Source organism: Parasteatoda tepidariorum, chromosome X2 (genome assembly GCF_043381705.1).
Source record: "Parasteatoda tepidariorum isolate YZ-2023 chromosome X2, CAS_Ptep_4.0, whole genome shotgun sequence".
In the NCBI taxonomy this organism is placed as follows: Eukaryota; Metazoa; Arthropoda; class Arachnida; order Araneae; family Theridiidae; genus Parasteatoda; species Parasteatoda tepidariorum.
Genome location: NC_092215.1, coordinates 32,549,633 through 32,572,451, shown reverse-complemented (window position 1 = coordinate 32,572,451; position 22,819 = coordinate 32,549,633). Strand labels below are relative to the sequence as shown.

The following is a 22,819-nucleotide window of genomic DNA, read 5'->3' as shown; positions in this document are numbered from 1 at the left end:
TCTATTATAGATCTTTAAAAAGCAGTATTATGACTAATTTAAGTTACGAATCATAATTTGTATTCTAAATTTGTCATAATACAAATTTTTCGTCGAAACAGCAAAGCATTTTAAAACTGTTGAGCTCAAAACTTAATTTAAAATGTTAAACATAAAAAAAAAATTCCATTTATTCTTTTAATGTTCTTCCTAAGTTTTTTTTTTTTTTAAGAAAATAATAAATTGCTGAGTATTCATTATATTTAATGAAGTAACAAAATCTAATCTTAAATTACTATTATTATTGCTTTATAATGACTACTTTCAAACTCAATAGAAACAATCATAATGAAGAATGGCTTTTATGTCAAATGTAAATTGCACAATAGCGTGACAAAAGTCAAGTTATTCAAAATATTTCAAATAAACGTTATGCCATTATAAAGGAACTAAACAAATTCACAAAATATTGTTCGAAAAACTTTCCCAACACCGTAAGACATAATTAAATTTGCAAAATTTCAAACAAACTATTTTTAGATCAACGATTTATATCTTAAACTAAAGCTTTGTCATCGAAATATATGTAATCTTCGTTGATATAAGATAAAATCTTAATTTATAAATCTTCGACCGTTCGCCACTTTTTGTTCCCTTTCCGTCTATCTAATTGAGATGATTATTGAGAATAAAAGCGGAAAAAGTAACGTGGTTGAATTTTTTCGAACACTATCGATAAAAAACTGAAAAAACTCGTGAACTGAGGGTCTTTTTTCCAATTTTCTTTAATGGCTTACGGTGTTGAAATACCGTTTTGAGTTTAGCTTTTATTTAAGAGATAGAATGATGAGTATTTAATTGTTTCCATTCAACAATCATTTTCAACAATTTTTATAGCCCTTCCAGTTAAGTCGAACCCTATTTAGGCATAAATGGTTTCTTAAATTTGAAATATAATTTGTACTAAAATATATATTTCGTAACAATGTGTCGGTTGGTAATCTATGCACCTTTTTATATATTTACAATACATCATTTTACAATGAATTTACTTACAATATATATTTTAATTATTTCCATTCAACAATCATTTTTAACAATTTTCATAACACTTCCAGTTTAAACGTACCTAATTTAAGCATTAATAGCTTCCTAAATTTTAAATATAATTTGTGCTAAGATATATATTTCATGAGTTTATATCATAAAATTTACTCAATATTTGACCAGCTCTATAATAATATTTGATGTTACTTACAATATGTCGTCTGATAATCTATACATCTTTTTATATATTTTACAATATATCTTTTTACAATAAATTTACTTGCTTAAAATACTTAATTTAATTGTTTCCATTCAACAATCATTTTTATCAATTTTTTAAGCACTTCCAGTTTAAACGTACCTTATTTAAGCATTGATGGTTTCTCAAATTTGAAATATAACTGGCGCTAAAATATATATTTCATGAGTTTATATCATAAAATTTACACAATATTTGACCAACTCTATAATAATATTTGATGTTACTTACAATATGTCGTCTGATAATCTATACATCTTTTTATATATTTTACAATATATCTCTTTACAATAAATTTACTTGCTTAAAATACTTCATTTAATTGTTTCCATTCAACAATCATTTTTAGCAATTTTTTAAGCACTTCTAGTTTAAACGTACCTTATTTAAGCATTGATGGTTTCTTAAATTTGAAATATAAATTTATATTTTATGAGATTATATTATGAAATTTACTCAATTATGGAACGGTTCTATAATAATATTTGATGTTACTTACACTATATCTTTTGACACACATTAGAATCATTAGAATATTTTCTATATTGCTCAATGTATCTTTTACTTAAAATACATCATTTAATTGTTTCCATTCAATAATCATTTTTAACAATTTTCATAGTACTTCCAGTTTAAACGTACCTTATACTATTGTTTAAAAATATTTTTTATGCATTACTTTTAAAAACAAATAAGGAGGTAAGTTAATTTTTTATATTTAAGCCGGTAATTATTTAGCAATCAAACCAAAAATTCCCCCAACTTTTTTTTATAAATTAGCAACAAAAAAATATTAAATTATAAATTTTTTTTTTCACCAATATATTCAAATATAAATAAAACGATAAGATTTTCAAATTTTTCAGATCTTACATTTTTGCATTATCCAACATAATTTCCATGAAAAACTACCAAAGTTATAAAAATGTCCAGCTCTTAATATGAAACCACAACCCCGAAGATCATCGGAAGTTGATTGCTTCCGAACGGATATTCATTCCTTATCCCCATATTTGGGGTAAAACAATAACTCAGAGCCCCAACTGTTAAGAAATTATTGTTCTGGTTACCCAGACGTGGCAGCGGCATCTAATGGCAGATAATACTCTACTTATAAAGCTTTTTTTTTTTCTTTTACCCTTTCTTTTTTTAACAATATTTTGTTATAAAAATCATCCAATCTGAGTTTCACGCTTCAAATTTTATTTGCAAATAATATATAAACAAAATCATTCTTTGTTATCAAGTTGGTGAGGTTTTTAATCGGATTAAAATAAACTAAAAGAAAAGAGCCAGAACAATATATAAATAACTTTTTTAATTTACCTTTTAATATTATTATATTTTTAAAAAATTGAAATAACAATTTAATTTATCAAAAGTTCCGCTTAACATTTTCTTTCTATTTCGCTTTCTTTTTTTAACAATATTTATATTAAGACAATCACCTAATCTGAGTTTCGTATTTCATATTTTATTCATAAATATTATAAAATAAAAATTTTTATTTGGTATCAAATCAGTGAGGTTTTTATCAGATTAAAATTAATTAAAGGAAAAGCTGCAGTCGAATTCGTAAATTACTTTTAAAATTTATTTTTTTAACATTATTATATATATATATATATTTTTTGAATATATATTTTTTTAATATTGTTATATTTCATTTTAATATTATATTATTTTTTAAAAATGAAACGAACATTTTAATATCAAAAGATCCATTGTTACATTATTATTATTATTGAACATTTTTTTAAAACAATTTTTCATTAAAACAGTCATTAAATCTGAGTTATTATCAAATTTGAGTAAACTATTTTAACTTTTTATTTTCTCCGAGTATAAAATATTATTCTAAATAATTATTGCTATAACTCAGGACTTCTCTGCAATATCAGTATCGAAATATAATGCAGATTCGATTTAATATCAACTTAATAACATCCTTCCATATTTTCGTAATTTTAATGTTAAATAATAACTTGATTATACCATGACAACCTTAGGTGTTTTTTTCATTATGTACGGAATAATATTACTAATATAAATTACTAATATAATCGAAATATATTACACATTTGATTTAATATGGACTTTAAGTTATTCTCCCAAATTTAATTTAATGTTAAATTAATAACGTACTTTTCCCAAAGCTTCTGTAAATTTTTATTATATATGATATATTATACTAAATTATAACTTATGACTTATTTATCTTCGATATTAGTAGTTAAATTGTACTGTTTTTTTTTTTTTTTTTTTTTTTTTTTTTTTTTTTTTTTTTTTTTTTTTTTTTTTTTTNTTGCTATCAATATCGAAATATGTTTCCTTTCTGATTTTATATCGAATTTAAACCATTAATAATAGGTTTAAATTAGCACAATTTTTTATCAATCTTCCTGTTGCATTTAATTAATAACTATTAAATTTAGTAATGGGCTGACAAATATTTAGTGGACATTTTCATTACTTTTTTTTTCACTTTCTGGAAACATGATTGCGCGGCTAACTGAAATAACATCCGAAACCAAAATGAAATTTAAAGCTTCAGTTGCGCCATCTATGATCAGAGGGAGCAACTTATTCTCGTTAAATTTTCTTACTGAGTGGTTTTAATCAACTCTAATAAATAATTATAAGTTTATTATTTTTATGAAAAATAAATTATCAAAATACATTAAGAATAAATCTATTAATATTTATAAAATAAGTTTAAATATTTTTAACTTTTTTTTATGGAATAAATTCATACCACTTTTACAATTTTATAGTCGTTAAATATTAAAAAATAAGTAATCGATTAAAAATACTTTATATTTTTCGTTCCTGGAATTAAACAACTTCAATTATTATATTACAATTATATATTAATAAAGACACCTTTATTATACTTACTTTTTTTTACTTATAATATTTTATTGTTCGGTGTTTATTTGCAACAAATATTCCAAAATTTTTATTTTATTTTTTTTTTCTCTTTGTTTATTATACTTTTATTATTTTTGCTTATTATTATTTTTATTATATATTATATTTATTTATTATTATTTTTTCTTTTTGGAAGCCATTCTCTCATTTTATTTTGCATGATTTATTTATTTATATTATTTTTGTAACATTCTTTTTAGTTTTATATCGAAATGTAACACTGAAGGCTCCATTAGTCACAAAAGGTAATCCACCATTTATTTTGTTTTTATTTTTTAAATCATTTTTATTTACATTATTTAAATTGTTTCATATTTGATTTCGTTGGTGGTTTTAAACTACAGTATACCGACATTTTTCTGTTAAACTGCGTAATTAATCCAACATATTTGAAATTTAAAATAAATCGGTTCAATAGTATACGAGAAATAACAATTGAACAATTCAAAAAGAATACAAAAAATTTTTTTCGTTAAAATCGTCGTTTCTTTACGATGCTATTTCTTGCAATTACTGTATTCTACTATGTTTTGGACTAGTTTTCATGTTCGTTTTAAAAACTCAATACTTAAAATAAAAATTAAAACCAACAATTCTGTTAAACTGCATAATTAATCTAACATATTTAAAATTTGAAATAAATCGGTTCAATAGTATTCAAGAAATAACAATTGAACAATTCAAAAAGAATTTTTAAAAAAATTTCGTTAAAATCGTCGTTTTTTTATTCGTTGCTATTTCTTGCAATTACTGTATTCTACTATGTTTTGGACTAGTTTTCCTGTTCGTTTTAAAAACTCAAGATTTAAAATAAAAATTGATACCAAAAATTCTGTTAAACTGCGTAATTAATCCATCATATTTAAAATTTGAAATAAATCGGTTCAATAGTATCCAAAAAATAACAATTGAACAATTCAATAAGAATGGAAAAAAAATTTCGTTAAAATAGTCGTTTTTTTTTTGTTTTTTTTCCGTTGCTATTTCTTGCAGTTACTGTATTCTACTATGTTTTGGACTAATTTTCATGTTCGTTTTAAAAACTCAATATTTAAAATAAAAACTAAAACCAAAAATACCTAAATAAACCTAAAACCAAATATGGGAAATAGTTAGGTTGTTTTGTTTGGTGGGGAATAGTGTTCAAGAAATGGGAATTTAAAAAGAGTACAATTTTATTTTCGTTAAAAATAAAACTTTTTCCTAATTGTTATTTCTTGCAATACAATTACAAATACTAATACAAATTGTTATGTTTTTCAACTATTTCTAGGACTAGTTTTTTGTAATATTCTTTTTAGTAATAAATGTGGGAAATAGAAAACCAAACATGCCTGAATAAACTTAAGACCAAATATAGGAAATAAATTGGTGTATTGTCCAAGAATTAAAATTCAAAAAGAGTACAACTTTTTGTTTTTCGTTAAAAAAATAATATTTTTCCAAATTGCTATTTCCTGCAATACTTAGCTATTACGTTGTTCTACTGAGTGTTGGACTTGTTTTTATTACATTCCTTTTAAAAACAAAAATAGGGAAATAGAAAACAAAACCAAAAATACCTAAATAGACCTAAAACTAAATTTTAGAAATAAATTGGTCCCGCAGTGGACTGATCGTTAAGACACGATTCCCAGCAGATCATCGAAGTCCAGCATCACTGGCTGCGGTCAGTGTGCGGGTGGGTGACCACTTGGATCAGTCTGCGTAGGGACCGAGGGTGTGCGGTATTGGTCCTCGTTAAACTGTTCTACCGCAAAGTGCTCGACTTTTGTGTAGGTCGTTGAGCTACCGAAGCGGGGGATACCATCCCCTCTGCGGAGGATCAAATTTGTGATGGCATGTCTTCGGATCATCCTCAGGGATATTTCCCAGACCGTCGCCAATAGCCCATTGTGCAGCTCTAACGCGACGTAAATGAACAAAACAAGCAAACAGACCATTTAATCGGTTAAATAGTGGCAAAGAAATAACAATTCAAAATGAGTACAACTTTTTTTCGTTAAAATTAATATTTTTTTTAATTATTATTTCCTGCAATACTTAACTGTCATGTCATTCTACTATATCTTGGACTAGTTTTAAATAAACACGTCATGCTTTTTTCAACTTCTACAATTATATTTTCATCTTCATCACCAAAAAAGAAACAAGTTAATTAAATTAAAATATCAATATAACCATTAAAAAAGAAAAAAATAATCAAAAGAAATAATAAGACCAAATGTGGGAATTAAAATGGAATAATTATGATTTTTTCCAAACTAGTTCAATAAACAGCATAATGGAATATTTTAATTATCTGAAATGCATAAAAAAAACTTTCTTTAAAAAAAAAAAATAGTAAGCTTTTTCTTGTGTGGAAAAAGAAAAAAAATATTTTTTATCCTTAGAAGGAAAAGGAAAATTTTGAACAATACTTAAATATCCGTTGTATCTGTGTGTGTGTGTGTGTTTTCTTTCCTTTTTTTTCCATCACTTAAGTTACTGAAATAACTATAAATTCCCTAACAATTAAGAAAAATAATTATCATTAGTTCTATGAATTATTTAATTAAACGACAATAACTTTTTTCTTTTACATCAATAAATGTTTAAAAAAATATTCGTGAAAAAGTACAAAAAAAATTTTTATACTGTGAAATGTATTTCCAATAATTTAACTTTTTTTTGCGTTTGCTTCTTTTTTTTAAAAAATATTAAACATGATTTCAGATAAATTACTGAAATTTGATCTACTGTATTATTGCTGTACTGTACTTGTACTTTTTTTTTTCTTCTTACTGAGTCAAAAATATACAATATAAAAATAAAAATAAAAAAATTTATTTTCAATGCTTAACACAACAGTTTTACAAAAAAGTTTTCTTTTTCATATTGTCAACATGTTTTTTTTTTCTTTAAAAAAAAAAGCAGTATATGTTGAAAACTATAAAAATCTTAAATATGTTTTGAAGTTTACAATACATAATATGTATTATAAATATAAACATAGCGTTAAGGAATACACATACCTTCTTCATTTATTAGTTTTAATTGCAGAAATTTTCCTACTTTTTTTAAAACCGCAAAAGGTTTTTTATATATGAGCGTTTCGAAGGTTTTAATATATTTCAGAACTAAAAATACACTTACAACTATTTTCTACTAGGAAAACAAAAATTTCACTTTTTAAAACAATAGGAAATTGTTCAAATTTGGAAAATATTAATTTTTTAACTTTTATTGTGTATTATTGATTTTATATTTCATTTATTTCTATACAAAGAATTTTTAAAGGAAAATCAAACAATGAGCTTCACACAAATGAAAATTTAATCCTTAAAAAAATTCATTCATTACTATATCTAAAAATTACTAAAATATTTCTTATATATAAGATTATAAATCTTATATTGTATCATTTTATTTTATAACAATCGTTGAACAGCCGACCCAATTTTGAGTCGACGACTACCAATGTTCAACTACTTTTCCTTATAATTTTGAACCCAATCCGGAAGAAAAGAGAACTCCTGGATCAAGGTATTGGAGGAAATTTGCCTTCGTGGAGAACTTTTTGATTTGATGGAACTGACTCGCATTCGCGTTACATGAAGAAGAAAACCACGAAAGCCTACCGCGGTTAACCTCACGGCAAAGGGACTCTAACCCATGATCTGTCTACCACTGAGGATATTTTACGTCAGCACTGTGGTGCGAGCCGCGGGGTGGATTTCGAATCACAGCCATCGCTGGGATTCGAACCAGGGTCACCTCATTAGGAGCCGAGCGTGAACCACCACGGCTGTTATATTGAATCATTCGAATTATTCACTGTTTTGCGTTTGGGATTTACAGTACCAAGCATGCTTGGGAGCTAAACACTGGGCCTAACCGGAAGATCTTCTCCTGACCACCTAACCGGAACATCTTCTCCTGCACCCCAGAGCTTAAGGTCAAGGAAACTGAGATGAGCACAGTAGGCCTTGGCCCTCTATGGGCTGTCACGCTACTGAGTTTAGTTTTTAGTTTAAAAGTATAGTTCGATACGAAAAAGAAAAAAGCCTTAATTTGACAATTATTTCTGATGATAACGATTAGTGCAAAGTTGTTTGCACTAATCGCAAGTGCAAAGTTTTTTGCATAACAAGAATTAAGGCTTTTCTTCAAAGGCTCAACCGCCATATGAAATAAGACTTTTTACTTAATATTATTATTTAGCTAATTTTATTACTGTTGCTAGTTTGTAACACTCGTTTTATGACTTTTAGGGTAAGTTTAGTCCCTCGTTAGCCAACGCTCTCTGTGCTAATTATAAAAAGGGCGCGATTTAATAATTAATATGATGGAAAGCAACAACTGTGCAAAAATGAGGAGCCGACCATACTGCTGGCGTAAAATATTCTCAGTGGTAGAAGTGTTTCCAGTTTTAAACTAAAATTAATTTTTTATGTTTTAAATTATTTATTCAAAACCAAAACACATAATTACCCTAAAGTTTTGAGGCATATTTCATAAAAGTTCTACAAAGTATCTAAGTCTATTTCACTTAATCTAAAAAAGGACCCCTTTATTCCCCCCTTTTTTTTTAAAGATATTGTGCTGCCGAATAATACAATATCATAAAACGTCTTTCATTACAATAAAACATCAAGAAAACGAAAATCAAAAATTTAACTTAAAATTGCAAGCTGGTGCTGATGGAGGTCTTTTTTCAATTCTAGCATAAAGCCCAAACAATACAATGTTGGAGTAACTATTCAATTATTAAAAATTTAGATTACAAACGCTTTTAATTTTCAAAAAACTGTGACTTTTCTTCACATAGGTGTCGTTATCAGAAGCGATATGAAGAATGGCTAAAGATAGATTCAAACGTAACTTATTAATATTTGAAAAGTCATTATTATATCACATCATTTGGAATCCTAAAAGTATGCAGAAACTGAAAATTGTTCATTAATTTTAAGGCAGTTTTCCAAAGACTCTGTGGTTGCATGAATTAACGCTTTTTTGAGGAATCAAATGTTATTTTCATAACTACTGTGAGTTTGCAACAGTTATTTATGACTGCTAGGTCAAGTTAAGCCTGTCTGCTATTACCCTTTATGCTGATTCTGTTAACGGCACCAATGTGAGAAAAACCACAGCTGTTTGAAAATTAAAAAGCTTTTGTGATCTGACTTTTTAATATTCGATGTTGATATTTAATATTTGAATAGTTATATAATTGATACTGATATTTAATATTTGAATTTAATATTTATTTATCACTTGAAAAGTTACTCCAACGTTGTATTATTTGGGCTTATATAAGTATGCAGAAACTAAAAATTGTTCGTTTATTTTAAGACAGTTTTTTATTGACTATAATTGCATGAGCTAATGTTTTTTTGCGTATAATATATAATACTTTTATAACTGCTGTGATATTGCAACAGCGATATAGGACTGTTAGGTCAAGTTTAACCTTTAGCCGTTCTTCATGCTGATTCTGATGACGACATCAGTGTGAAGAAGAACCGTGATGGCTCAGGGGATAGAGCGTTTGCCTTCCAATGAGGCGAGCCGTGTTCAAATCCCAGTCGATACGAATTCCGCATCCGGCTTGCACCGACCACAGTGCTGACGTGAAATATCCTCAGTGGTAAACGGATCATGAGTTAGAGTCCCCTTGCCGTCAGGCTAACCGTGGGGGGGGGTTCTCCTGGTTTTCCTCTCCGTGTAACGTAAATGCGGGTTAGTTCCATCAAAAAGTCCTCCACGAGGGAAAATTTTTCCCAATACTCGATCCAGTAAACCCCTTGTCTTTTGGATTGGGTTCAAAATTATACGGCTAAGGAGTTGAACATTAGAAGTCGTAAACCCAAAAAATTGTGTCGGCTGTTCAACGACGGTTATAAAACATATTTGTCAAAAATAATGTTAAAAAATTGACACAACAGGAGACGCCAATTAATGATTTAAAACGTTATCAAAATTTGACGAAACCTTAACGAGGAAGAAATAAATATCAAAACCTATTTTATTGCCGGAAGAAACTAAGAGAAGACAAATGGTAACTGTTAAAAGTGTCTTCGAGTTTCATCAAGCAAACAAACTGTTTTTGAGGTTTTTAAACACTCCTTCCTCAATAATGATTCATCAGAATTTAATGAGATTCTGCTACTTCTATTTTTATTAAAATTAAATTTTCAATTCAATTATTATTAATCATTCAATTATTAAAATTGAAATAAAATTTTCAATTTATAATTTTTCATATCAATTAATTGCATTAATTATTTTTTTTTACAGAGCCTTCCGGATACAGGACCATATATACTTGTGAAGGAAGAACACTGAACATGGTTTGCGAAGAAGGACTCATACATTTGATCCGAGCAAACTATGGTCGTTTTAGTATAGGCATTTGCAATGAACATGGTAATCTAGAATGGAGGGTGAATTGTATGTCTCTTCATTCATTTCCAATTATGCTTGAGAGGTAAATTGGAGAAAAACTCTTGCACATTTGTCCATTGTTTCAATTTTTTTGTATACTGGGTGTTCCGCAAACACCGCCTTTAATACATATTTTTAACATCCTTCTCAAAAATATTCGCAAGTTTATATTAAGTTATTTAAGCGAGGAAAAAATCATAAACTTTATCCAAACCTGACGAAGGAAGGTGGGATTAAAAGCATTTAAACCAATTTAATTGTCTTCAAGTGCCTCTCAATTTCCACCTCCTTCTACGGGTTTAATAGTTCTTAAGATTTGGATAATGTTTCTGTTTTTTCTCTCGCTGAAATATTAAGTTACTCTTTAATGTGTATATATATATATTTTTTTTTTTGAAAAGAATTCTAAAAATATGTGTTTAGAGTAGTGATTAAGAAACACCCTGTGTATATTAAAATTTCTGATAGCTATTCGTTTTCTTTTTCTAAAAATGTTTAATTACTGTTATGATAAATATTACTTAAAGATACAGAAATATATCACCACTTATAACTGAAAATGAACATTTATTAAAACAAGGCTCTATCTACAATAGTTAGTAAATAATGCATTTCGAATGAAATGCGAACACGGTAAATAAAACTGTATCGCCAATTTTATATCTACAAATATTATGAGCAAGCATTATGGCTTAACATTTATTAGATATGTCATTTTAAGTTTTTTTTGTCTTAAAAAAAAAAACTTATCTTACAGTAATTAATGGTTTAGATAAAAAGAAAAAAAAACAGTGATTCAATTGGGTTATTGAATCAAATGATTTGAAACAAGTGATTCGTATCTTGATTTAAACTGATGATTAGAATTATGAAATTAATAGTACCCATTTTTTCCACTGTACTAACTCAGTTTTAATGGATTTCTCACTAATTTAAAATGATATTGTAAGACTTTATTAAATATGAAATTTAGAAAGTAAAAAATAATTGTAATACATATGCAATGATATGAAGATTTTCTAAAGTTAACACTTTAAGTTTTTAAGAGCTAGCCTATTAGAATTTTTCAAACACTATAGCTACATTGACTTCTAAATTATAATTAGAGGTTTGAAAATTAAAGTTGAAACAATAAATGACTACACTTCTCTAAATTTTGTATGAAAAAAATATATTTAATTTACTTAATATTTAGGCATGATAACTTATAAGTTTCTAATTATTAGTTTAATTTTAGTTTCTTATTAGAAGTTTAAAGCTCATCGATAAAATTTAAAGGTTAAATTTCCGTAATTTATAATCTTCAAGTGCTGAATAGTTTCTGAAGTTACTTATTTAATCTAAACAATTAGTATAAACTAAATTAAGAAATTTAATTTGTAAAACAATTAATGAAAAAATGACATTTGTTTTTATTTAGACTAATAGATAGCTTACTGAACTGAATTTGCAGGTCTGTCTTCTTTTTTCTTTTTTCCTTGTTCTATGGCACTTGAAGATGAAATAGTGAGTTTCAGTTTTGCTATATCGTCATAAAACGATTAATATAAAGCAATTTTTTAAAAAAAATATTGAGAAAGACCAAAGTTTTCTTGAATTTTTTTACAACCAAAAATAAATTATCTCGGTAATAACTGAACTATAATTTAACTGACGCGAATTTTCTTCTTTTTTCGAATTGCATGTCTTATGCCCTAGACTTTTTCTGAATTGGAAGAATATATTTCTAAATACCATGCTTAACTTCTTCTCTATATTCTACTCAAAAAAGTTTTTTGCGAAAAAAATTCAAATCGCAGAAAGAAGTTTTAAGTTTATAACAACAGTTAAAAGTCTCTTAGATAGTTCTTTAAGCAACATCCATTAAGGGGATGAACCAGTTCCCCCCCCCCCCCCCTTAAANNNNCCAGTTCCCCCCCCCCCTCCTTAAACTTCTTAAAAGAAGTCTCACTAAAATTTGTAAAACAGCTGTAGTTTTCTTATAAAGCAATTAAAGCAATATATATTTGATTTGAGTGTTGCGCCTTTGAAAACTCGAAAAGACGATAAATCGAGACAACTGTTTTATTTTTTCTGATAATAAACAAAATCTGAAATTGTCAGGTATCATAAGTACATATTTGGAATGTTATGCAAATAGGAATGTTCATTATTGCACCATTCTAACTTGAAATTCGGGGACAAGGAAGACGTACATTATGGAAACACCGCTCCTCGAATGCACCATCATGTGCTTTCTGTGATCTGATTGGTGCTAATCGACCTAAACACACGTGCACTTTTTGTTTAGTTACCAAAGAAAACACATCAGCAGTCAGATCACTATACAGGGTGTTTCGTAAAGACCACCCTTAACATGTGCATATTTTTAGAATCCTTATCAAAAACGAAAACAAAGTAACACATTAAGGGTCACAAATTAGTATATAACCGAGGAAAACGAAAGATGCTATCGAAACCTGGCTTACTACAGTGGAGATAGCAAATATAATTGGAGGCAAAAACTGGATGTTTTTAACAATCGTCTTTCAACTCCTTTTTGTTTCTTTTCGCAATCAAACCTGTTTTGTTGTTTATTATACTTGTATCTCCTGTCATTTTATTATTTATATTTATTTTGTTTCAGCCTAGGTAAAATATTAATGAGCATGCCTTTTGTTTTTAATTTTTTGTAAAAATTCTAAAAAATATATATATGTTAAGGGCAGTCTTTACAGAACACCCTGTATACCCTTGCCATTTTTTTAATGATAAATTTGTGAGCTGGTATTTATTTCGCAGATTTATCATAATATTAAATTATAATGTTATTAAATTATCATTAAATGAGTATTCATTTTTTCCTATGAAACTTGAATAAATGACGCAATGAGGAGTATTCCCCTTTCCATGTCCATTTGAATGTACAGTGCGTAAAAAAAAAAGCACCGTTCTGAATAACTTTTGATCTAATGATCGAATCTACTTGTTCTAGGACTCAATCTTAATGGTTTGAGGAGGTGACCTCAAATATGCTAATTAATCAGTGCAGACGTTAATTTAAGTTGCGCAATCAGATACAAAATTGTACTTTCTCTGAATAAACATACCTTTTCTTCAACGAATTCAGATTCCTAACCTCCTAAGTGTAAGGGGTAGCCGCAATCTGAGAAATACGGTCCCCGTAGTTCGGTCAGGGGAGCGATCAAAAGTTTGGACCCCTTAGTGCTAATTTTACTATTTACGTTTCTCGCCATAGCTCGAGAACTTTTTAATCGAATTAAAAAAAATTTGCACACAAATATAAAATTCGTTTATTAAAAGAAAATTCCATGCAAAAAATAAATTTTAGTAAATATTTATTATTTTATTAAATAATAGTCGGAAATATTTTGAATTGTAAGTCACACAATTTTTACGTCATTTTAAAGTAAATAATTTTACATGGCAAGATACAAGATTTGAGCAAAATCGGTTGAATGGTTCCTGAGAAATCGAATTTTAAAAATTCGATTTCTCAGGACTCTTCATTTGGTGTCTGATTTCGTAACTTAAAATATCATCTGAACATTTGAATTAGCATATTTGAAGTCGCCCCCTTAAACCATTAAGAATGAGTCCTAGAACGTGAAGCTCCGATCATAAAATCAAAAGTTATTCAAAATGGTCCGGGTTTTTTTTATTTATTTTTTTTCTTGCGCATTGTANATCAAATTTTAAAAATTCGATTTCTCAGGACTCTTCGTTTCGTGTCTGATTTCGTAATTTAAAATATCATCTGCACATTTGAATTAGCATATTCGAAGTCGCCCCCTTAAACCATTAAGAATGAGTCCTAGAACGTGAAGCTCCGATCATAAAATCAAAAGTTATTCAAAATGGTCCGGGTTTTTTTTATTTATTTTTTTTCTTGCGCATTGTACAACTGATGACATGAAACCCAGTCAGTCCCTACGAAATGTTAAATTTGCATTTTTGATTGACTTAAATAAAATTATAGTTATCGTCAGAGAACTTTTTATTTTGGATATAGTTCAAAATGCGTGTTTAAGAAAATGATGGTAGCTTGAAACACATTTGTAGAAATGGACATAGCTCAAAACAAGCTTGTTGGAAAAAAACATAGCTCGATACACACGTTTAAATAATTGACTCAGCTAAAAATGCGTATTTAAGGAAATGAGCATAGCTCAAAATTGGTTTTTAGGAAAATGGACGTAGCTCAAAATCCGCATTCGAAAAAGTAAAGCTTTAAATATATATTTCCTTAAATGTGCATTCATTTTTTTAAACGCGCATTTCAAGCCATGTCCATTTTTTAATCTCTCATTTAGCTAAAAACAAGCGTGTTAGAAAATAAACAACTTGATACGCAAGTTAAAATAATTGACTTAGCTAAAAATGCGCATTTAAGGAAATGAGCATAGCTCAAAATTGGTTTTTAAGAAAATGGACGTAGCTCAAAAAGTAAAGCTTTAAATATATATTTCCTTAAATGTGCATTCATTTTTTTAAACGCACATTTCAAGCCATGTCCATTTTTTATTCTCTCATTTAGCTAATAACAAGCGTGTTGGAAAAGAAACAACTTGATCGCAAGTTGAAATAATTGACTTAGCTAAAAATGCGTATTTAAAGAAATGAGCATAGCTCAAAATTGGTTTTTAAGAAAATGGACGTAGCTCAAAATCCGCATTCGAAAAAGTAAAGCATTAAATATATATTTCCTTAAATGTGCATTCATTTTTTTAAACGCACATTTAAAGCCATGTCCATTTTTTAATCTCTCATTTAGCTAAAAACAAGCGTGTTGGAAAAGAAACAACTTGATACGCAAGTTAAAATAATTGACTTAGCTAAAAATGCGTATTTAAGGAAATGGGCATAGCTCAAAATTGGTTTTTAAGAAAATGGACATAGCTCAAAATGCGCATTCGAAAAAGTAAAGCAATAAATATATACATTTCCTTAAATGTGCATTCATTTTTTTAAACGCGCATTTCTAGCCATGTCTATTTTTTAATCTCTCATCTTGAGCTACGTCCTAAATTAAAAGTTCACTGATGATATTGTGGGAACGAGAAATAGCGTTCCTACATTTTTACGGAACCAAAGACAACATCAAAATAATCAGAAGGTAAAAATAAACACTTTTATTTTCCTGGAAAATGATAGAGTCACAAAAGCTACGTGACTAACTTAAAAACAAATTAAAATTCAAAATAGAGTATAACAGAGTAGTAGTGGTTTTGTGGTTTAACAGATGCATATATATACTGGAGAAAATGTGCGATGAATAATTACGACATTAGTATCCTGCAGTCAGTTGCAGTTAATTTCTGACAGCAAAAAGAATATCAGGATGAGAGGTCGCAAGTTCGGTATTCCGATCCGCCGGTCTGATCTAGGGAACTCTACAATATAATAGAAAAATATTACAGATAAACATTTTTTTATGACATTTTTTAATAGATATTGGATACTTTCGTATCACAGTATATCTGAAATCGGTTTCTGTCTCCAAGCAACAGTTTTTTGTTTTTTAATGACATTTTTAGTCTATTTTTTGCTGAATTGTATAAGTTAAAAAAACGTTATATAACAGGTGGTCACATAAATGTTTCGACAAACTTGTAGGGGAGTAAGGGCACATAACCAGGATTACAATTGCAAAGCAACCAACAACATATGTCGTCATATGTCGCTAGAGGCGTTTCCATATTATAAACTGTTTCTTCGTGTGCTGTGTCTCTATTATGAACTGTCTCCTTATTATGTCCTTATGTTACTGTGTCCTTATTATGAACTGTTTCTTCTGAACAGGTCATAATAAGGAAGCGCCCCTAGCTGCGTATGGTGACATTACCGGGCATGGGTTTCTATGCAATTTAAATTCCGATTATGTGCCTTAACTCCGCTAGAAGTTTGTCGCAACATTTAAGCGACCCTCTGTTATGCATAATATTTTTGAACTTTTACATTTTGACAAAAAAAATAGACTAAAAATATCATTAAAAAATCTGTAGCTTTCGGAGCAAAACTAATTTCAGATTTGAAACACTTACACCCGAATTGGGCAAGAAAAAGTATTTATAAAAAGGCAACAAAAAATTTGTTCGTCAGTGTAGAAGATGTTTTCTTGCAATTCTGTAATTCTTTAAAATTATTAGGCTAAGCTATTTTTATTACAATTTTTCTTAAAATATTTGAATGAAATAAGAATGAGGCTGCAAATTACTAATATAGTTGTAGCAAATGTTAGAAAACTAACTTTTTAAACTAGAATTTTTGTAAACATGATGAATAGTAAGTCCAAAAAAAAAACATTTGCTTGTGTGAAAGTGTTTTTTGAAACAGTCTTATGAATACAAGATTTATTGACTTTCGCCTTATGTACAAAGAATACAAGAAATACTCTAGAGAAATAAAATGTATACATTTTAGAAAAACTCAGCAACGTGCATATGAAAATGTATTTTCCTATCCATGGTATGTTAATATTGCAGCGCACGCATATTCATATCAACTAACTTTGATTTTTCAGAGAAAAGCTTCTGAATTTTTGATGTCCTTTTCCTTTTCCTCAAATTTTATATGGAAATCTCTAGTTGGTTTATTTCTTTATTTACTCAATTCTGAAACGCGTAATAAAATTGAAATCTTCCGTCAAAAAAGTTTTAAAACTAGATGTCCACGAAATGAAAAAAATTTAAAAAAAATTTTTTTTAAAGAATTATATTTTGTTTAAATTCGATGCGTATTTGTTCTTAAAAGTACTTTTTTTTTTTACTCATTTTATGATTTTAGTTTGAAATATATTTCTAATGCCATTAATTTGACCTTTAATAATTAATTCTCGTAGATGAAGATCAATTTTTTCCTTAAGCTTTATACTATTTATTTTTCCATTTTTATTTATATATTTTATTGAGTTTTGACTATATAAATTATATAGTCAAAGCTATAACAAAGTTTTGACTATATTAATTATAGATAAAGCATTCTCGTGATAGATCGTGAATGCAATGTATTACGATAACGTTGGACTAAACGATAATTTATTTTTAAAATAATATAGTGAGCAGTAACAACAACGATAAATATCTTATCCGAGTGTTACGAAAATTATCAAAAACTATAATTATCGTTTACGAAACCGCGATTATTATTAACCATAGTAAATATCGAGCTCGATAATATCACGCGTATTATTGATAGCGATAATTATCAAACACGATATTATTAAAAGCGTTAATAAATTTCATTTGGGTAACAATTAATCCAGGTAAATTAATAAAGTACAGTTAAAATGTATAGTCGAATATCTGTATTTAATTACAATGTATAATGCGATATTAAAATTCTAATATATCCCAGTCCTAATTTTTGCTGACCACTTGGATCAGTCTGCGTAGGGACCGAGGGTGTGCCGTATTGGTTCTCGTTAAACTGTTCTACCGTAAAGTGCTCGACTTCGCGTGCAGGTCGTCGGGCTACCGAAACGGGGGTGCCATCCCCTCTGCAGAGGATCAAAATTGTGATGGCATGTCTGCGGATCATCCTCAGGGGTGTTTCCCAGACCGTCGCCAATAGCCCATATTGCAGTTACAATAAACGTAAATTAACTACAACGACAAGTCCTAATTTTTGCTAGCTTCAATTTACTTTTAATTAAAAAAAAAAAAAAAATTTCAGTTACATTTTCTGATTTTGTTCTAGTATTCAAAAAAAGTTAAATGCCATTCTATATTTTTATTCTTTAATTTTTCAATTTTTGTTTTAACTTTCTCCTGTTAACATACGATCATATGGCTACTAAAAACCATTTGTTTACCAGCAATATAGTTTAAATCCAATATAAATAATGTGTTTTCCATCCATACAAAAATGCAACGTAAAAGGCTATCCAAATCCAGCAATTTAAGAAAGATTGATGTAATTAACATCAAAGCCAGCAAGTTGAAATTAAAATTATTTCTAATAATCATCTTTTAACTCCTCACTTATTTCTTCCCCAATTAAAGCAGGTTTTGGTCATTTTAGGCAGTGATTTTTCAGATTTCGATGGCGTTTTTTTCCTCTCTTAAATATTAGTTTGTGACCCCCATTGTCTATACTTTTTTGTCTTCAATTTCAATAAGTGTTCTAAAAATATACATCAAGAGCGATCTTTACAAAACACCCTGTATGAGGGAATCTCATTCAAATGGGAAAACTTGCTAACATATTACAAAAAATATGAGGCTTGCAAGTTGTAAAATGTTTATATACCCATAGAGGTGTAAACTTCGAGTTGATAGAGTGTGTTATAGATGATGTCGCTGATGATATCTTTAATCATATCATAGTTAACGAAATGAACGAGAAAATTTCATTCAGAAATGCGAAAACTTGCTGGCGATTTATAAAAAGGTATATCCGTTGTAAGTTGTAAGCCTTTAACGTTTATGCGGTTAAAACGTTATATATGCCTAGACTCTGAGTTGATTGTGATAAAGTTAATGATCCTTTAATCATATAATAGTTAACGTCATGAACAAGAAAATTTCATTTGGTTAAGTGTTGAACAACAAACGGGTAAGTCATAAAAACAATTTAAGGTAAGCTTATAGCTCTTAAATTCATTCTAAGAGAACCAAGGATGGGCAAAGGTAAGTTTAATTATTTTAATTCTAAGTTTGGTTAAAGTAGTTCCAATTCTCTAAAAAATGGAGTTTCTGATGAAGTATGAATTGGTAAAATGATTTTTTTATTCTAATCTCTGAATTAACTATTTTGTGTTGTTATTCTTGTGATCATTGTTTAGATAAGTTTGATAATTTTTTCTAGCCAAATAAAATCAAACTTGAATGTAAAATAAAAAATTTTCTTTAAAATGATATTTTAAATGATAAATTCTATGGTTTCATTGACATGAATCTTTAAATGGTTTTTTAAAAAAAATCTGTAAGCATGTAGGAATAAAAAGAAAATAGCAATTTTATGTCTTCATTGGAGTCATAATAATGCTGTATTTCTTGTGGATATTGATACGTTTTTTTTTTTTTTTTCCATTTACAATATTATTTTTCTCTCACAGATTGTTACTACACTGAATATTTCATAATAAGGAAGCGCCNAATTTGATTAATTAAATGATAAACTTGGATTTTTATGGAACTTTAAGTTAATGATTTACTTAAACAAAAACTATAAATACAATTTTTTTTTTAATTCTAGCAGCATGACTGCATACGCAATATGTATGATGTCACATTTTGAATAAGATCTGTTATAAAGTAACGTTTTAAGTGAAGTCCATTTAAAGTTTTCAAAATGTTAATTCATCACTAAGATGCAATGAAAAGGAAAGAAAAAACACGGTGCAACAGTGCAAAAGGTGACCAGAAAATATGGCAACGGTCAAATGTCACGAAAAGCTCACATCAGATCAAATTATCTAAGAATATTATCGAAACATGTAGTTGATTATATTAAACTCGACCCTCCAATCTCACCCCCTGGAGGTGGTGCGATAGGCAACTTCAAAATTGAAATTCCTATTTTTTACTGCAGATTTGGATTTTTCAGAAGAAGTATCCCAATATGACGTACTGTTTGTAGTATTTTGGTTCATAGGTGTTGCTGTAATTGAAAACTTTGTTTAAAATAGATTATTTAATATCAAGAAATAATTGTCAGATCACAAAGATAAAAATAATCTTGTTTCATATTGTTAAACCCAAACCACACTCAAACTCTGGGAGCCAAATTTGTGTCAGTACATAGGTTTACTGAAATTTTAAAAAGTCTATTTTTATTTTACAAGTATTTTTATCAATTACAGATAATGTTCAGGATAGAGTAAAAATTGTTTAAAATACAGCTAGCTCAAAAATTTCTCGAGAGCTATCGGAAAATAAAAATAATAATTTAAAATAGACTTATTTTAAATTTTAGTAAACCTATTTACTGACACAAAATTGTCTCCCAGAATTTGAGCCTGGTTTGAGTTTAAAAATATGAAAGAAGACTTGTTTTATCTTTGTTATCTGGCAATTATTTATCGGTATTAAACAATCTATTTTAAACAATTTTCACATCATCTTTAGTTTGTAATTACAACACCTATGAACCAAAAGGCAACAACCTCGAAGTCAAATCGGGATAATTTTTAATTAAATCCAAATCTGTAATTTAAAAAATAGCATCTCTAATTTTTAAGATTTTGAAGTTAACTTCATTCTACCTCCAGAGAGTAAGATTAAGAGTTCAGTTTAGTATCATTACATGCATCTTTTGAAAAATTTTTACACATAAATTTTTTGATTCAATGGTTACTCAAGATATTTGATAGTTTTCATATATTTGTGATAACCTGTATTTTTTTTTTTTTTTTGAATGAAATTTTTTCTTTTGAAGCTATGTTCTCATGTGAATGCTTACTGTTGTGTTATCAAAAAAAAATAATAATAATAGATTCCACTACTACAATAAACTAAAAAGTTTGATAATAATGCAAAATGTTTCCCAATAATCACCCTTAATGTACATTTTTATGTTGTTAAAAATTACGCCAAAAAGGTTTATGTGTTAAAGATCACAAACTATTACTTAAGTGAGGAGGGAAATATTTATCAAAACCTGAGGAATCACTATTGAGGCTGGAGATTCAAAACTGTTTGAGTTCCCAACAAAGCTTTAGTGTTTTCGTTTAATGTGAAATTGATAATTTTTTTCTTTGCTTGAATATTAATTTGTGCTTTCTATTTTATGTATTTTTCAAAATCATTTTTAACAAGGATCTTAGAAATAGTCATTAAGTAACAACTTATACATCACTCATTCATAAGCACTAAATTTTTTTTTAATTGTGCTACATTATATCAAAAAAAAACACTTACAATTCATTTATTTTCCTAAAAATGTATAAGGAACCTACTTGTTTAAGTATTACTTTATAAACTTAATTGTTTGTTTAATTTCAGGTGTGGCGCAAAACCAAATTGTACTGTAAATGTTTCTAGTGCTACATTTCATGATCCCTGTCCAGGTACACTCAAATACTTAGAAGTTCAATACCACTGTGGAACAGGTGAGTTTTTAAATTTTACTGTATTTTTTATCTCTTAAAAATACAGGAGTTGTATAAAAACTTTGAATTTGGGAGTTTATTAATTTAAAATTGTTAATTTGATAAACTTGTAAATTTGAGAATGTTGCTTTTTATGATATTCATGATATTCTTGTGTTTTATGCTTCTTAATATTTCTGCAATCATTCCTAAATAATTTTCACAGTTTATTACTTATTGGCTTTGCTTCAAACATTATAATTCCATGCAGGTGTTCATATGATCACGATGCCAGCAACAAGTTCGAGTCCAACATTAAAAGTTTCACCTCCTCCTAATGTGACTGGAAATCCGAATCAAGTGAAGTTGCAGACAATTACAAATCGTTCTATTATATCCAGCATATACCCAACATTCCTGCCAACAACGCCTTTGCCTAAGACTACAACAACTTCTGCAAGTCCTATTATACCAATTATATATACACCCAACAAAACTGAAACAGCCATTAAATATAGCACAACAGCAAAAAGTGAGTATTTGATGTAAATAAACTTATCTCTTTAGAGGTTATCCATATAGAGTGGGTTTAATTAATGGAGATACAAACTTTAAGGGGTGATAGGAGATGATAGGCATGGAAGATAGAATCACGGCACCTTTATGGATATGTGGTTACAAATAAGAATAGAGTGTGAATAGAATGATCTGAAAAATATTGGTTTTTTGGGGTAGTTCTTAGGAGAATTTATGTTGAATATAATTGATTGCCAATCAAAATTTTGACCACTTTCAAATTAAATTAGGTTCTTAAGCCTCAACTAAAGCTCTGTTTCTGCTGACTATGCAAGTTTGGATCACTTCTTGAAAGCTGCTAGGAGAATTTACATCCAATACAGTTTATCATCAGTCAAAATTTCAACTACTTTCTAACATAAACTAATAGACACATAACTAGAAAGAGGAAAACAATAAAATTAAATTAAAAACAAAGTTTCCAATGGATTAAAGAAAGAAAAAAAAAAGAAGGTTACTTCATCTTACCTAAATGTTATGAAGGATAAGTAAAAAATTTCCAACACTGCCAGAATTCACCCCAGGGACGTAGGTAAGGGGGATGTTCAGGGTGTTCAAACACCCCCCAT

At 28.2% G+C, this 22,819-nt stretch overlaps 1 protein-coding gene across 4 annotated transcripts in view; it reads left to right on the top strand.

The window, feature by feature from the left end:
* The window catches only part of LOC107440894 (latrophilin Cirl), a 162,482-nt gene that overhangs the window by 108,782 nt on the left and 30,881 nt on the right, over positions 1–22,819 (top strand). For 2 of the 4 annotated variants that reach the window (XM_071188379.1, XM_071188380.1), the window contains exons 4-7: positions 4,417–4,461; positions 10,496–10,685; positions 21,589–21,695; positions 21,946–22,206. In XM_071188379.1, the coding sequence (XP_071044480.1) occupies positions 4,417–4,461; positions 10,496–10,685; positions 21,589–21,695; positions 21,946–22,206 (603 nt within the window). Of the gene's footprint in view, positions 1–4,416; positions 4,462–10,495; positions 10,686–19,307; positions 19,357–21,588; positions 21,696–21,945; positions 22,207–22,819 lie in introns of those variants that run through there. The other 2 variants (XM_071188381.1, XM_071188382.1) reach the window with 2 other exon arrangements.